At 40.3% G+C, this 16,338-nt stretch overlaps 1 protein-coding gene across 3 annotated transcripts in view; it reads right to left on the bottom strand.

Moving 5' to 3' along the window:
* Positions 1–9,041, bottom strand: part of LOC101997258 (cytochrome P450 2C19-like) — a 22,351-nt gene extending 13,310 nt beyond the window's left edge. For all 3 annotated transcript variants that reach the window (XM_005352218.1, XM_026781440.1, XM_026781441.1), the window contains exons 1-4: positions 8,874–9,041; positions 2,311–2,473; positions 1,970–2,119; positions 850–1,010 (exon numbers count right to left, since the gene is read on the bottom strand). In XM_005352218.1, coding sequence (XP_005352275.1) covers positions 850–1,010; positions 1,970–2,119; positions 2,311–2,473; positions 8,874–9,041 — 642 coding nt within the window. The remainder of the gene's footprint in view (positions 1–849; positions 1,011–1,969; positions 2,120–2,310; positions 2,474–8,873) is intronic.
* Between the last annotated feature and the right edge of the window lie 7,297 nt (positions 9,042–16,338).

The raw sequence follows: 16,338 nt of genomic DNA, 5'->3' as shown, positions 1-16,338 counted from the left end.
GATGAGAAGCCAAAGACAATGGCACTGGGGTTTGATCCTACTTCATGTTCTGGCTTTGTGGGAGCCTAGCCAGTTTGGATGCTCACCTTCCTAGACCTAGATGGAGGGGGGAGGACCTTAGACTTTCCACCTGACTGCTCTTCGGTCTGGAGAGGGAGGGGGAAAGGAGTGGGGAAGGGGGAGTGGAGTGGGAGGAAGGGGAGGGAAATGGAAGGATAGGAGGAGGCCGAATTTTTTTCCAAGAAAAAATTAAAAAAAGAAAAAAGAATTCTTGAAGTACAACTGTGAACCTGTGCAGACCAGCTGGATGATTTCTTCAGGATCATTTAGACCTATTAGCTAACTCAGCTCAGCTCAGCACGGAAAAATTTGATGGGATCAAGACACCACTCAAACATGTTGTGGCAGATATATTGGTACTTAGGACATCAGCTGCTTAGTATTTAATAAACACTGCCATACTCCAGGAGCCCTGGCAGTTTCAATGATTCCATATACTGTCCCTACTGGAAGAAAATATTCTCATTGCAAATTATGATATTTCTTTTAAGTGTTTTGATGACAAAATCTCTAAAGCATTGAAAGGATAATAAGCCTTGCTGCTAACAAATTTTAAAGATGAAACAGATTGTCCAGTGAGTTATATCAGTGTCTTCTCAGCATTGAACTAATGGTTTATGGAGAAAGTGATTTGAGGGTTAATGGAAAGCCAATGAACAGAGTCGAACAGCCCACAATTAAGTCTTCATTTTTCTAGAGAATGTTTGCAATTTCAGGGAGGACATATCTCTAAGAGGGGATTATTGGTTTTTTGTTTTGTTTTGTTTTTAAAGAAAGAAATGAGCTCACCTGAATCCAAGGAGTACTCAGAATCTCTACATTTTTATTTAAGTTGTTCATTAAGTTAAGAAAATCCTTGTCTTTATAATCAAAACGATTCTGGAAAACAATGGAGCAGATGACATTGCAGGGAGCACAGCCCAGGATGAAGGTGGGGTCACAGGGTGAGCCTGAAGAGATGGGAACAATTGTAAAATGTCACTGAAATATATGTATGTAAAACACTGTATGTCTTAACAGGTAAAAAAAACTTAGAAAATTTGAGCAAGTTTTACCAATAGATGGCTTGGTAGGCATAAAAATATGCATTGCATCTGCAGATCATTTTTATACTTAATATTATTTCATTGATCTGGAAATCTATCCAATTCATGAAATTGAGTAAACTCACTTTTCATCTCATCCGTTTATTGACTGACCTGTCACTGTAGAGGTCTGCTGTTTTGGAAGGGGGAAAAGGGACTTTTTAAATATTCAGTAATGCAGGACTTCTGGTTAGGCCCAAGTGTGTTTGTAAAGCCTCTGAACAACATGGTACAACATTCATGGGAATGGAAGGTGGGGCATCTGCAAAGAGGTGGGGTGTAATTTATTCTGTAAATAAATTATGCTATGCTTTTAGAAAAGAATAAACTGGTAAATCTTTATTAAGATATAGTCAAGTAAAGAAATGTGTTACACGGTAACATCCACCAAAATTTTTTGCATGGACCTGAGATATTTCAGTTATAAAAAATAGTCCAATTAAAGACAATTATACCTTTTGGTTCTATACAAATATGATGCACTGATTGTCACCATGTTCACATATGTTTTCTAGTAGACTTAATATTTATGTTAAGGGAAATTATTGTTCCTTAAAACATCAGAAAATAAGTTCAAAACCTAAATTCATATGGTTATTTTGGTTTTTGAAAGCAAAACAGTTGGAATAGATCTAGATTAAACACACAGAATCCTTCCATAAAACAAAAATCACAGATTTAAAAGCTGTCCTACTTTTTTTCTACTACAAATCATACTTTCCATATGAAGACAGAGCCAGAACACAGAATGAAAGCTCTGGCCACCCTCAAAACTTCTCAAGAGCATAACAATGAGACAGAAGCCTATGATGAGTAAACCTCACCATTGGTTTTCCTTAATTCCTCCACAAGACAGCGAGCTTCCTCTTGAACACGATCCTCAATGCTCCTCTTCCCCATTCCAAAGTTCCTTAGAGCCATGAGTGAGAAGCGCCTCATCGCTTTCCAATTCCTCCCATTACTGAAAACAATGCCTAAAAGAAAGAGCAGAAGTGAGGAGGGAGATCCCAAGTAAGGAAAGAGGTCTAATGGGTGACTGCCACAGAGAAAGCCCAGCTGGATCTGAACAAGTCACCCTCAAATTCCCTATGGGCCCAGCCCAACATATAAACATGGACACATAGGGGCATGGACAATGTATACATGTAGGCACATGGACACTTACCAAGACCTTTATTAATCTTATCAAACACTGGAATGCTTCCTCTTCCAGCAAACTCCTCACCATTATCAATCAAGGCTTCTTTCACAGATTCATACCCATACAATACCACAGCAGGCTTTCTGCCCAAGTACAGAGTGAACACAGGACCATAGACTTTTGATAACTGAAAATAAAAATGTAATTTAAAATAGAGCAAGAATGGATAAGGAAAGCGTGGTACATTTACACAATGGAGTACTACACAGCAGAAAAAAAATAAGGACATCTTGATTTTTGCAAGAAAATGGGTGGAGCTAGAAAATATAACTTTGAGTGAGGCAACCCAGACACAGCAAGACAATTATCACATGTATTCACTCATAAGTGGTTTTTAAACATTAAGCCAAGAAAACCAGCCCACAAATCACAATCCCAGAGAACCTAGACAACAATGAGGACCCTAAGAGAGACATACATAGATAAAATCTATATGGGGGTGGAAAAAGACAAGATCACCTGAGTAAATTGGGAGCATGAGGATCTTGGAGGAGGGTTGAAGGGGAGGGTCCCATGCCAAGAGTCTCAGCTGCCCCAGGGAAAACCTATTCTGGAACACAATTGCTCTCTACTGAAAAATTAGGTCAGCACGATAAATAACCAGACCAGCTCAAGAACAACAGTTATTTTTTAGTAGTTGAAAAGGGAAAACTCATGTTACAAGAGTGGGAGGTCCGAAATCCAATTGGTCCAGCAAGCACTGCACAGAGAGAGAGAGAGGCATACCTGGATCTACCAATATTTCTACTTGGGCCCCAAGTAGCCACATCCTAATTAGATGTGATTGGTTGATAGTTTCCCCATCATCTCTCCCTTTTGTCTAAACAAGATCGATCCAAACCCAATACAACTATATACAATAGGAACAGATACCAAATATAAAATTACAAGCAATAAACAATATTAAGCAAGGAACACATGACAAAAGTTTTACTAAGCATTCTATTTCAAGGAGTCTAACTATTGCATTGAAATTAAGCTTGGCTAAATCATGAGGAAGGTAGCTACAATTATCTAATCTTTAACTCCATCAAAGATCTGAGAAGGGAAACAATATTACTTGAGTGAACAGGTGATGGGGGAGAGTCTTCTGTTTTGTGTTAATTTCATTGGTTAAATAAAGAAACTGCCTTGGCCCTTTGATAGGACAGAAAATTAGGTAGGTGGAGTAAACAGAACAGAATGCTGGGAGAAAGAAGAGGAGTCAGGCAGTCACCATGATTCTCCCACTCCAGACAGACGCAGGTTAAGATCTTTCTTGGTAAGCCACCTTGTGGTGTTACACAGATTATTAGAAGTGGGTTAGATCAATATGTAAGAGCTAGCCAATAAGAGGCTGGAACTAATGGGCCAGGCAGTGTTTAAAAGAATACAGTTTCTGTGTAATTATTTCGGGTGTAGAGCTAGCCGGGTGGTGGGATACAGCCCCACTGCCCCCTACAACACCCCTCTACAATTAGGAAAGTTCCAAAATGTGCAACAAATAACAGAGACAACTGGCTACCTGGGCAATTTGAGCTCCCTAATGTCCCAGGCTTTTGGTGTCTGTGCTCTGCCCCTCCCTTTGTAGCCAGTATGTGATGGCTCAAATCTTTTTGTTTTAATTTAATATTTTTAATTTGCATAGTAATCCCAGTTCCCCCTCCCTCTCATTCTCCCACCACCCTTTTTTCCCATCCCACTGTCCATCCACTTCTCAGAGGAGCTAAGGCTTCCCTTGGGGAGTCAACAAAGTCTATTATACTAAATTGAGACAGGACAAACCACCTTCCCCCCCATACCAATAGGCAAGCAAGGTATTCCACCATAGGTATCCCAAAAAGCCAGTTTATATACCCAGTATTATGGTCTGGTCCCACTGACAGCCTCCTTCCAACAGATAAAGCCATGTAATTGAAACCTACATTAAGATGGCTTAGTTAAGTTCCATACAGGATCCCAGTTGTCAGTCCATAGTCCGTGAGCTCCCACTAGCTCTGGTCAGCTGTCTCTGTGATTTTCACAATCGTGATCTTGACCCCCACCTTCCTTGCTCATATGATCCCTCCTCCCTCTCTTCAACTAAGTTCCAGGAGCTCAGCCCCATGTTTGGCTGTGGATCACTGCATCTGCTTCCATCAGTTACTGGATGAAGGTTCTATGATGAGAATTAGGTCACTAATCTGATTATAGGGGAAAGCCTGTTCAGACACTATCTCCATCAGTGCTAGGAGTATTAGGTGGAGTCATCCTTGTGGATTCCTGGGATTTTCCCTAGCACCTGGTTTCTCCCTAGCCCCATAATGGCTCCCTTTTTCAAGATATCTCTTTCATTGCTCCCCCTCTCTATCCCTCCCCCAACTCGTCAATCTGGAACCCTCATGTTCCTATCCCCTATCCCCTCCCTTCCACTTGCCTTCCCAGCTTACCCAGAAGGTCTTAACTATTTTTTTTTCCTGGGGTCCTTCATGTGTAACCCTCTTAGGGTCCCTCTTTTTGCCAAGCTTCTTTGGGGTTATGAACTGTTGCCTGGCTAGCCTTTCCTTTACGTCTAATATCCACTTTTGAGTGAGTGCATGCTTTGTTTGACTTTCTGTGTCTGGGTTACCGCCTCAGGTTTTTTTTTTTTCTAATTCCATCCACTTACCTGCAAATTTCAAGAGGTCATTGTTTTTTACCACTGAGTAATACTCCATTGTGTAAATGTTCCACATTTTCTTTATCCAATCTCTATTTAAGGGGCATAGAAGCTGTTTCCAGGTTTTGCTTATAACAAATAATGCTGCTATGAACATAGATGAGCAAATGTCTTTGTGGTATGATTGTGCATCCTTTAGGTATATGCCCAGATGGCCCAAATCTTTATCAACCAGGGTTATGGCACCTAAAATGCTCTTTCATTCAGGAACTCCCTGGCAGAGTCACCTGAGTCATTGGCACCCCTCCTCTTTCCCTCAAGCCCCACCGACTCCTTCTCCTTCCCCTTTTTCAGTGTCTCATATTACACCTAACTGTCTGTCAATCTTCTTCCCTTTACCCTCCCTTCTTCTTCTCCTCTATGATAAAGGTGAAGATTCGGCCTCTTCTCCTCAACCTACCTCTCTTCTTCTCCCTCTTCCTATTGTCCCTCTTTCTTCTCTGCCACCACAAGCTCCACCCCAACCCCTACATCTGCCTCCTCCTCATCTTCCTCCCCTCTCCTTGCATCTCTGTCCCACTTCTACAAAGCCACAACCTATACCCTGGTCCTCATCCACACACTGGTCTACTTCCCCTGAGTAGTCCTTGTGGCTTCTCATACAGGATCCTGGCAGATCCCAGTTCTCCTCCAGCCCTTCTAGAGTTGCCTGGGTGCATGTCCCTTTCTCCCTCCAGGATCTATCCCAAATAAAAGGGTACTGGGTATGGTGGAGCTTTTGGAGCACAGGATTCATAGAATTCAGAATTTAAGGCCAACATAGCATTTTCCAGTAGGAGAGATAACACGCGGACATGTGGCCTGTGGTTCAGGAAGAAAAAAACATAAAGGACACTGTGAAGTAAATATTACACCGCAGGTGTAGAGGTAAAAATTGAAAGCTCAAAAATAAATAATAATAGATAATAAAGGAAGAAAGGTGGGAGATAAAATATCACGAGTAAAATTGCATAGAACTGTGGACATAAGACTAGGAAATAGTATTCAACTGTCTGCACATTTGCTTAGATGTATTTTGATAACCAGAAGAACTGGGATGGAGCAGAAATAACTACAAAAATTTTTAGAGTTTGTAAATATTCTGCTCCCTCCACCATGCCGGTGGTGTAGCCACCATCCTCTCCAGATTGCTCCAGGACTCGGAGATGCCATGGTGCAGCCCCGTCCATGCTGTGGGAGCATAGGGTATGCAACCCAGCAACAGCCTTTGGCTGTTGCTACCAAGCCCAGAAACAGCCAGATGCTGTTGCCTACTGAGTCCGGCCTCCGCTGCACCATGGAGCCAGAAAAGGCAGGACAGTGTAGAGGGCTATGACTCTCATGACTGGTGCTTGGAGCTAGTCGGTAGGGAATGGTGAGATGCTACATAGCCTGCTATCTGAAGAGCCTGTGGGGTAAAAATCTGCCAGCTACCTCTGGCAAGACAGGACTGCTGAGCGCTAAATGTGAAAAACACGGCCTGCACCCAGGCACAGCAGGCAATGAGGAAACAGAGCCTCCAGGTTCCAATCCTGGGTGGGACACCGCGAAGCAGCTGTGCCTGGACCTGACTCCAGGTTCAACTGCAAGCCTAGCCAAGATCCTTGGCTCCCAGGCTGACAGCCAGACTGTGAGAAGTAGCCTCAAACAGGCAATGTCTTTTGAAATACAAAGGCACCTCAAGCCAGGCATCCCTGAAAATCTGTCAGCTAGGGAGACTTGCAGCTTGGATTTTACAGGGGATTTTGAGCCCTCAGTGAGATTAAAGCAGAGCTTTACATGGAATAAACTGGGGGAGTTAAACTCTCACCGTACATTGGAAAGAACAAGATCCTGTTTTAATATGGAATTAAAGGCATATTTGTGCTTTTATTCACAGGAATAAAATAATGCTAGATAACTACATACAAAATAGAGGAGCGCCAGCCCTGATGACATCATAGCCACTGATACCGCCCCCCCCCCAAAAAAAAATAGTAGAAAGACTTGCTACATGGCCTGCATGGACCTGTACCAGGTCTTCCGTGTATAAGGCTGTTAGTTTGGTGGTTTTGTGGGATTCCTAACAGTGGTATTAGGTGTGTTTCTGATTCTTTGTCTGCTCTTGTGACTCTTTACCTACTACTGGGTTGACTTGTCAGGCCTGAATATTAGGGCTTCTGCTTTGTCTTATTGTACATTGTTTTGACATATTAGGTTGTTGTCTCCAGGAAGTCTACTCTTTTCTGAAGACAAATGAAAAGGAAGGTGGATATGGGGGGTGTAGAGGTGGGGAGGAAGTGGGAGAAGTGGAGGGAGGGGAAACTGTGGTCACGGTGCTTTGTGTAACAGAAGAAAAGGGGTTGATAAAAAAAATAAAGAACTATATGATTACTAATCCTGCTATCTTGTTGAAAAAAAAAGCCCATATGTGCCTTTAACAGGAATACAAATATTATGAAGTTCTATGCAAGTAGGAAGTAATTTAAATCCCACGGGAAAATTAAATGCAGTCTCTCTTTAGATGAAAAGTGGGGGGACGTGAGGGAGGGAGGGAGGGAGGGAGGGAGGGAGGAAAGAGAAAGGGAGGAAGGGAAAGTTGTCAGTGGATTTTTTAATGCAATATACTCAATTATTTTGTTTTGTTTTTTGAGACGAGGTTTCTCTGTGTATCCCTGGCTCTCCTGGAACTCTCTCTATAAACCAGAATGGTCTCAAACTCAGAGATCCACCAGTCTCTGCTTCCCAGGTTCTGGGACTAAAGACATGTGGATATGGGGGGATATGAGAGACTGCATTTAATAAAGACCCAGCAATATGCTCAATTATTAAGATATTATCATTAAAATTTTATATTTTCTACCACATGTTGAATCAATATTTTAATTTTATACATAAATATTAGAGAAATAGTAACAATTTCATTTATGAATTTTCTTCAATTGCCCACGCATTTGGTAAATAGGTTTCAGTTAATTATTAAATTTACATATTTAGCATTTACATTTATCCTAAATTCAATAAAAAGAACAGATATCACAATTTATCATTCAGTGTCCCAAATATCAAATTGTAAAAATCACAAATTCAAACACTTGCCTGCTTTCTGCTGTGTACTTGAGTAATGAATTCCTTATCTGCTGATACACACCATGAAACTAATGCCCAGGTGATCTCTTCAGCATAACCTACACACTCTCTTCATAGAGGTCCTAAATCAGGACCTCCAGCATTAGCTAGAATATTCTGTACTTTCAAGCGATGTTAAGAAGTCTTCATCACCCAGGTTTCATTGCTATCAACAAGCATTACAAGGAAAAACTCTCTAGAACACGCAGCATTTTCCAGAAACAAGTTCTGACATCATGCCACATTCTTGTCTTCAGAAAAAGGGGGGTGTTTTCAGACTTCAACAAAATCTAATAGCAACTACTGGGCCCTAGCTGACCATTTGTTTCTAACATTTCTTATGTTGTTCAGACACAGAACTTTCCTGGACACTGAACAAAGGTTAAATTCTTCACCGAGATACTATTTGTTTTCCGGTTCTACATACAATGCATGGTTAAGATATGTGACAGAAATCTGTCTAACTGCTTACTTTGTTTTACTTTCAGCCAGCAGCCGGAAGTTTTAAGGAGGAAAAAATATTTGCAACTTTTGACACACTGTGATTTTTATTCACAACCTCTAAGGTTTAACTAGCCATATCATGTTTCCTCATTCTATGATTCTGACAATGATGTGATGAAAACGCAGCTGGGACATCAGGCTTAGGTGACAAATTTACAATTGTGTATCTCATAGAACATGCACAGTCATATACTTCACTTAAACAATGGGACATTTCCTTCCCTTGGAATGCTGCTCAGAAAACAAAACATGTACTTACATTCTTCAGTGATTTGCTGATGTCCTTAAGGTCTACCTGAAGAATATTTCCGATGATCGGGAGAGGAGTGGGGCCAGGAGGAAGCTTTCTTCTCTCAGAGCTCTGCCTCCATAGTGAAAGGAGAAACAGACATGAGAGAACAAGCCCCAGAAGCACACCTAGAGTCATCGCTGCCTTCTCTGCTTGCTGACATGAGTGTGTGCTTACAACACAAAGCTTATGTAATGAAGCCTGCTATTCCACCCATGAGTCTCTGATACAAAACAGACCAACCAGGGACAAGACTTAATCTCTCCTCCAAGTGGACCTTGTTCCAACATAGTGATTAAAGAAAATACTGACTCTATTGCTGTCATTTATACCAAAGCAGATACTATAGATTGTGGTTTAATTGTCATGGGCTGGGTTCCAAGAATTTGGGTGAAAGGCTTTTCCTATATGTAGCTGCAATTGGAAAAGAAAAAAATTGAAGCTATTTTATGATAAAAAGTTGAAAAGTAGTGCAAAATTAAGGATTCTCAAGTTAATGAGTCCCTGAGAACTTACTATATTTCAGAAATTCAGTATTTTATACAACCTGCAAATAAATAGAAATATTATATTATATGAAACACAGAATCTTTTCCCCCAATACCACAATAAAATAAGTTTCCAAATAATATACTAATGTTACAAAGACACAAACATAAAATACCAAACATAACATATATTGTGAATGACAGAACACCGTTTTTATTTAAACTAATGTGCATAATTTTTACCATAAATAAATTTTCAGGTGGAAATATAAATGATAACATTTTCTGTTTTAAATGTGGAAAGGAACTGTCAGGAAACCTGTCATTCTAACGCAGTTCTTACCTGCGCAGTGTATTTAAAAGCAGGTCTGATAATCACTACTGTTCACCATTGCTTACAGCTCAGAATAATTCCATCAAACAAAAAATTATCTCACAAGAGGAATTACACTATTGTACTTCCTTTGCTCTTGTTGTAAAGTCAGAAGTTTCACATTAAACAGAAGCACCCCATTTGACTTCAATGATAATACAGTAGGCTTCTCTCACAAACAAAAAATAAGAATGAATCGTGCTCTCCGTAACGAAGAAAGACTGAATCTCAGAGAACTTGTTGATGACAACTTGGGAAATTGTCAACCTCAAAATGCTACTAAGATATTTTCTTTCTGTCACTTTCACAAATAAAATTTTAAGAATAAGAAAGCAAATTTGTCAGCAGAACCGTTGCGTGCAATAGAAGATGAGTGTGGTACTCCAAACATGCCATGACTCCCTTTGGCTCCTGCCTTTGAACACTTGGAGGCATGGTTTTAAAAGAATATAAATTCATCAGAAGACAGAATTTTGTCCAAGAAGGAGGGTAATTTCTCCAGAGTACATGTGGGTGATGAGGCTTTACAGCCTGAATTCACCTCTTATTGCGCTCTGCTTCCTCTTCCAACAAGATGTGAAGTGTGAATGTCTCCCAGTTAGACATGCCTGCTGTCAGGAGCCGCCTTTCCCAGAACCTGTCCCTACATAGTTAGCTGTAATACCTCATACTGTGCACCAAAATAAGCTCTTCCACCCTCAAATTGCTTCATGTCGGACATTTCAACACAGCAACTAGAAAAGTAACCAAAACAGAAAATTCATATAGAGAAGCAGGCCGTTCTATAATACATCTAACTATGAAATTCCAGAGCTTTGGAACTGGTCTGATAGAAGATTGCCTGTGAGTTTGGAGACGTGAGCTAGGAAGGGTTAGAGTGCTATCACAGAGCTTAAAGGGCATTCTGATAGGAGTTTGGAGAACTAAAGCAATGAGGGAACGTGGGCCATGGAAGACTATTTCACGAGGTTTCTGACGGGAAATAGTTACTCATTAGGAACTGGACTGACGGCCACTGATGCTTCACTTGGACAAAGAATCTTGCTGCATTCTCTCTCATGAGAACTTGAGTAAGTCTGGATTCAAAAGTAAGGAATTTGTTCAGTAGAGGAAAAACCAAGACAGGATAGCATTTTAGATGTGGCATGCTTGCTGATCACTGCTCTTAACCAGACATTCAGCAAGAAAGAACAACAAATGGAGCTATATACATACAGTATATATATATATATATATATATATATATATATATATATATATATATATAGTTTCATGGGAAAAGGATGGGAAGCAAGTCTAACATAGCCTGTACATCATTAATGAAGGTATGAAAACATATGTAATTGGGAAAGATATTGCTACCACAAATTAGAAACAAGGAGCTCTGCATTGAGACAATAATAAAGGTTCCCTGGGAACAAGATACCATTCATGGTAGGTTGTAATTTATTAGAATGCAAATTCATTTTCAAGGATAAAACCTAAACCTAGGATATCACAACAATTTTCATCTCAAAGAACCTTGCCTTCCAAGCATTTCCCTATGGGTGAACCTCAAGAGAACACAGAGGCCACTGGACATGGGGCCCAAGAGGCCTATAATTTATTTTGATCAGGCAGTAGATCCTAGTGGCATTGTCTACATGGTACTAGCCTTGTAGGCATAAAAAACAGAGGTCATGGAGTCTTGCCCCCAAAGCTCCAAACAACTTCTAAGACCAAGTAATGTGTGTTGCTATATATATATATATATATATATATATATATATATATATATATGTGTGTGTGTGTGTGTGTGTGTGTGTGTGTGTGTGTTCTCTATACAAGAAATAACTAAGACATCATTACATGAAGCTGAGATAGTGAACCATATGTAGCAAGGAAGACCTCATGTTGCTGGAAATGCCAGTACTATGGGACATTTGCAGAAGAAAGCTCTAGATATAGGATGTAACTGAGTCAAGAGAGTGGTCTTTTAAAATATGGAGAACAGACATCAATGGTTGGGGCTCCCTGAAGTATCAGAACCTGATTCCATCATGAGGCCCAGATGCTGGAAATTGGATTGCAGGAGGTTTTTATTCCCTACCAGGTTTCATTCTTGCTTTGTTTGCTCTTTCCTTTCTCTGTAACTATTCCTCCCTTTTGGAGTAGAAATATTTACTCCATCCCATATCAAAGTTAAGAAACTGTTTTTTATCTTACAGAGTTTCTTTTAACAGATTGCCTTGATGCTCAGAAGGGATTTCAGACTTTGAACTATTGAACAGTGTACAGACTCTTGAAATCCAGCAGAACTGTTTCAATTGCAATGAATGCATTTTGAATTATGAGATAGACAAGGGACTGTCTCATGGTAAGACCGCGCTCTTTAGAATTCTGCAGGAAGAATTAAGAGCCTTTCTGAAATAGAGAACTGTGGGCTAATTGGTAGGATTTTGTACCTGCCCCCACTTCCTGTCTGCTCTTTGTTTACTGTTCTACCAAGATATAGGGATCCTCATGCCTTCTCTTCTATGGGGAACACTTTTCTTTCAAACTGTAACTCACAATAAACCCCACCTCCCTTAAATTGCTTCTTGTAGATATTTAGTCACTGACCAAGAAAAGCAGTCAAAACAATGGGAAAAAAAGTAATTTACTCATTGGACAAAAGCTTAGAGTTACCACAATATTCACACACAAATGAGAGGAAATATTTAGTGAACATGAGGGTCCAAGCATCTCTCTGATACAAATTCCCACATAACCAATAGAAATTTGGAAGAATTTTGTAAAGATATTATTAGATGTGAGCCACATCAATTAATTCAGTTTTTCTCTAAGACCTCAACTCATAGTTTTTAAAACTTAAAAATTAAATATTGTCAAGATGCAGATTAAATGTTTCAACAATCATCTCAATGGGAATTCTAAGCATTTATAGGAAATTTTCATAGATATAATATTATTTAATATTCTCTCAGTTACCTTTACTTAAAATAAAACTATTTCTATTTTAAGGCTTATGAAGAAGACCTCAAAGATTTGGTCTTATGGTAGATGACACAGAGACTTCTCAAGGTAGCTCTGAGTAAGAAGTAGTATCATCTTAGTCTTCCAACCTTCTTTCTAGCAAGTCACTCACTTTCATGTGACTCAGCAATATTTATTGATTGTGAACAATAATTCTTTATTTTCATCACATTGTCTTTAAATATAAACATTAATTAGATAATGTTTATAGCATATGTTGATAAAAGTGAATGACAATAAATTTTTTATGTGTCTATATTCTGGTGAAAGCTTTATGTACAACAGAGAAAAGCAAAGATTTGCTGCATAACTCACATAGCAAGGAATTCTACTTTGAATTGTTATTTGAATTTTAACACATATATACAAAGAAATACCATCATATTAACCTTCATTCCATACCACCTCTAATCCCATCATATCCTCTTGAAGACATCCTTCACCCAACTTCAAGAATTTTTTTTTTATTTTTTAAATTAGTGCTGCTCATATGTGCATGGTTATGAGGCCTTTCACTCGAAATTGAGTATCTAAACAATGGCTATATTCTCAAAGAGGAGATCTGAGAGAGTCTCAGCCTTGGTCAAAGCAGCTTCATTTTGCAGGCAACATCAATCAATCAGTCAGTGAGTGCTTAGCCTTAAATAAGACATCAGTGTCAGCCCTTCCGCAAGGCTGGAGTAGCATCATGGAAGTTTGAATATAAGTTCTAGAGAATGGACAGGAGAGCTGAGGAAAGCTGCCTTCTGGACAGGGTATGGTTAGCACACTCATGAACTCACAGCATCTGTGGTCACCAGCATAAGACTTGCAAAATTCCAGCATAGGTGAGGGAAATAATGGCCAGGCCTCACCCTTCACTGAGCTCTTCACTGATATTTTAAAGAATATCAGTATCTTACTCTGAAGCATAGTCTGTAAGGCAGGACCAGGATGTAGATTCTGAGGAAACAGTGGGGGCTGGCACTGGAGTTGATAGAGCCGTTGAAGTAATTGGTAGTCGATGTGAAATCTGTTGGAACAGATTATCGAGACAGAGATAAGATTAAGGAGTTTAGAAAAGAAATTGGTTTTTTTTATTTTGAAGGTACACTTGAAACTTTTAGTTTATATTTTTGGTAGTCAGAACGAGGAGTCCCAAGACCAAGAAAAGGTTAGGCTTATGATCCTGGTAGTTGGAAAGAGGAATTCCAAAGCTATGGAATTGGGGAGAGATCCCACCCTTAGGAATAATCAAAGACAGGAAAACTTAGGTTAGTGGTTGACAGGAGTTCTTATATGGAGTCTATTGAGAGTTCTTGAGAAGAACCAGAAAAAATTAGATTAGCTATATAAGGTTAAATGGGGAATAGTTGTTGTTTCTGTAAGATATCTTTTTTTTAATATTTATTTATTTATTATGTATACAATACTCTGTCTGTGTGCATATCTGCAGGCCAGAAGAGGGCACCAGACCTCATTACAGATTGTTGTGAGCCACCATGTGGTTGCCGGGAATTGAACTCAGGACCTTTGGAAGAGCAGGCAATGCTCTTAACCACTGAGCCATCTCTCCAGCCCCATCTGTAAGATATCTTAATGCACTTTGCTCTCTAGCTCTCTAACCTTCCACCGCTTGGAAATTCTGTCTTACAGATCTAGTCACCAGGTTCATCCAACTTCCGGTTAGGCATGTTCATCCAGATGCTGCAGCCTGCTCAAGATCTGTTTCTATGTTTTGGCTTGAGACTGTGTCTCTCTATCCCTGGCTGACCTAGGCCAGGGTGGCCTAGACCTCACTGAGGTCCGCCCACGCCCAGCCCTTTAGTGGGGGTCTGTTTCAGGTGACAGAACCCAGACTTCTTGAGCGCTAGGCAAGAGCCCTACCATTTAGCAACTGCCAAGTCCGATCCTTGTGAAGTGTCTGCAAGCCCAAACTGAATTAATTTCCTTTGAACCCACTTCCTGTGCCCCCTCTTCTCAACGAATGGCAGTCCCCATCTTGTCCCGAGCCTAGCAGGCCCCAGGATATAAGATCGTTATTTCTGGGCTGGACAGTGATTTTTGGAGCCAGCACGAAGGCGAGGCTCGCGGAGCTCCGGCACCGTCACTGCGGTGCCACAGGCCACAAGTCCGGGTCCGGAACAGAACGCAGATCTAGTTGTTGTTTCTGAAAGCAAGGTCTGGTTAAGTTGGAGAAAGCATTTGATTGGTTTTTGTTACATCAGTATAGCCATTCCTGGAGTGTTTACATATGTTCTGAAATTTAAATATTTTAGGAAGATGGATGATTGGGGAGAAGGTTTATCTGTAATTTGTTTGGGGGGTTGGTGTTGAAAGGTTGAGATAATTTGACTTTAGTTCTCAAAGGAAGACTTCAATTGTCAAGTGGAAAGTCAGCTGTAAAGGTGGGGAATGTCAACTAAGGTATCAACAGCAAAGACAACTGTGGCTAAAGGCGGGCTTTGAAGAGAGGTGTAAAGGAAGTAGGAGGAAGCATTGAAGGAGGTATGAGTGAGGTAGGAGAAAGGATGACCTTGACCAAAGTGAGGGCTTGGATGTGAGAGTATGTGTATTTTGGAGAGGAGACAGATTGGATGCAGTACATCTTTTATGTCTTGTAACTGAGAATGTGGGCTTTAGGAGAGTCAGTTGGTGGTGGATATTTTACAATCATTTGGGCAGAGGAAACGTTTCAGTGTGAGAAAAGAGATGAGATTTGTGGGGATTGGGGTTCGTGACAAAACAGGCATCAGATAGTGAAGATAAATATGTAAAGCGGAGGTTAGGACAGTATCCTACGCTGATAAAGGTCAGATATGTTGAAATCTGGGTTACACAGTAGGCTTGCCTGGACGGATGTGGAATGAATGATAAAATAAGAGTGGGTCATAAAGCAGAGTGAAAAGGTCGTTGACAGGCTGTCACGTCAGCACAACTACTGTATGTACAGATAATGGAGGAGTCAGCCTGGTGTGACCATCTGACAGGAAGGAGCTATCAGCATTATAAAAGTGTAGGCAGAAATAGTTAGAGGACCCTCTTGTGTATTAAAGGAACGGGGTAGGAGGTTTTTAAGGGTTTGGGACAAGTGTAAAGATCTGGGGGATGTTGTTAGAGTAAAGGGTTAAGTACAGAGGGACTTGGGGGAACAGGTAATAAACATGAGTGATGAGTTTTTGATAAGAGAAGTCTGGACTGATAGAATCTTAAACAGTAGGAGACATTGGAGTCCTTTGTAAATTAGGAGTTGAGAGAGATGGAATGGGGGAAACAGATTGTGAGAAGGGATCAATAGGTTATGAGAAAGGATCCTGGATTTGTTTGTTAGAATTGGAGTTGAGCAGAGAAACTGCAGCAAGAGCTTGTAGGCATGGGCAACAGCTGTGGAAAATAAATTTAAGGAATTGTTTGAGGATGGAAAGAAGGAGGAATCCAGAAGCATCTTGGTATAGGGGATATACTAGAATTTTAGCAGTGGAGGATAGGAAACCTGAAATGGCCCTATCCTATAGCAATACTGACGAATATCTTGCATATCACCATAGAACCTTCATCTGGTGATGGATGGAGATAGAGA

This window comes from Microtus ochrogaster, chromosome 8 (assembly GCF_000317375.1).
Source record: "Microtus ochrogaster isolate Prairie Vole_2 chromosome 8, MicOch1.0, whole genome shotgun sequence".
Classification (NCBI taxonomy): Eukaryota; Metazoa; Chordata; class Mammalia; order Rodentia; family Cricetidae; genus Microtus; species Microtus ochrogaster.
This window is presented reverse-complemented; position numbering and strand designations above follow the sequence as displayed.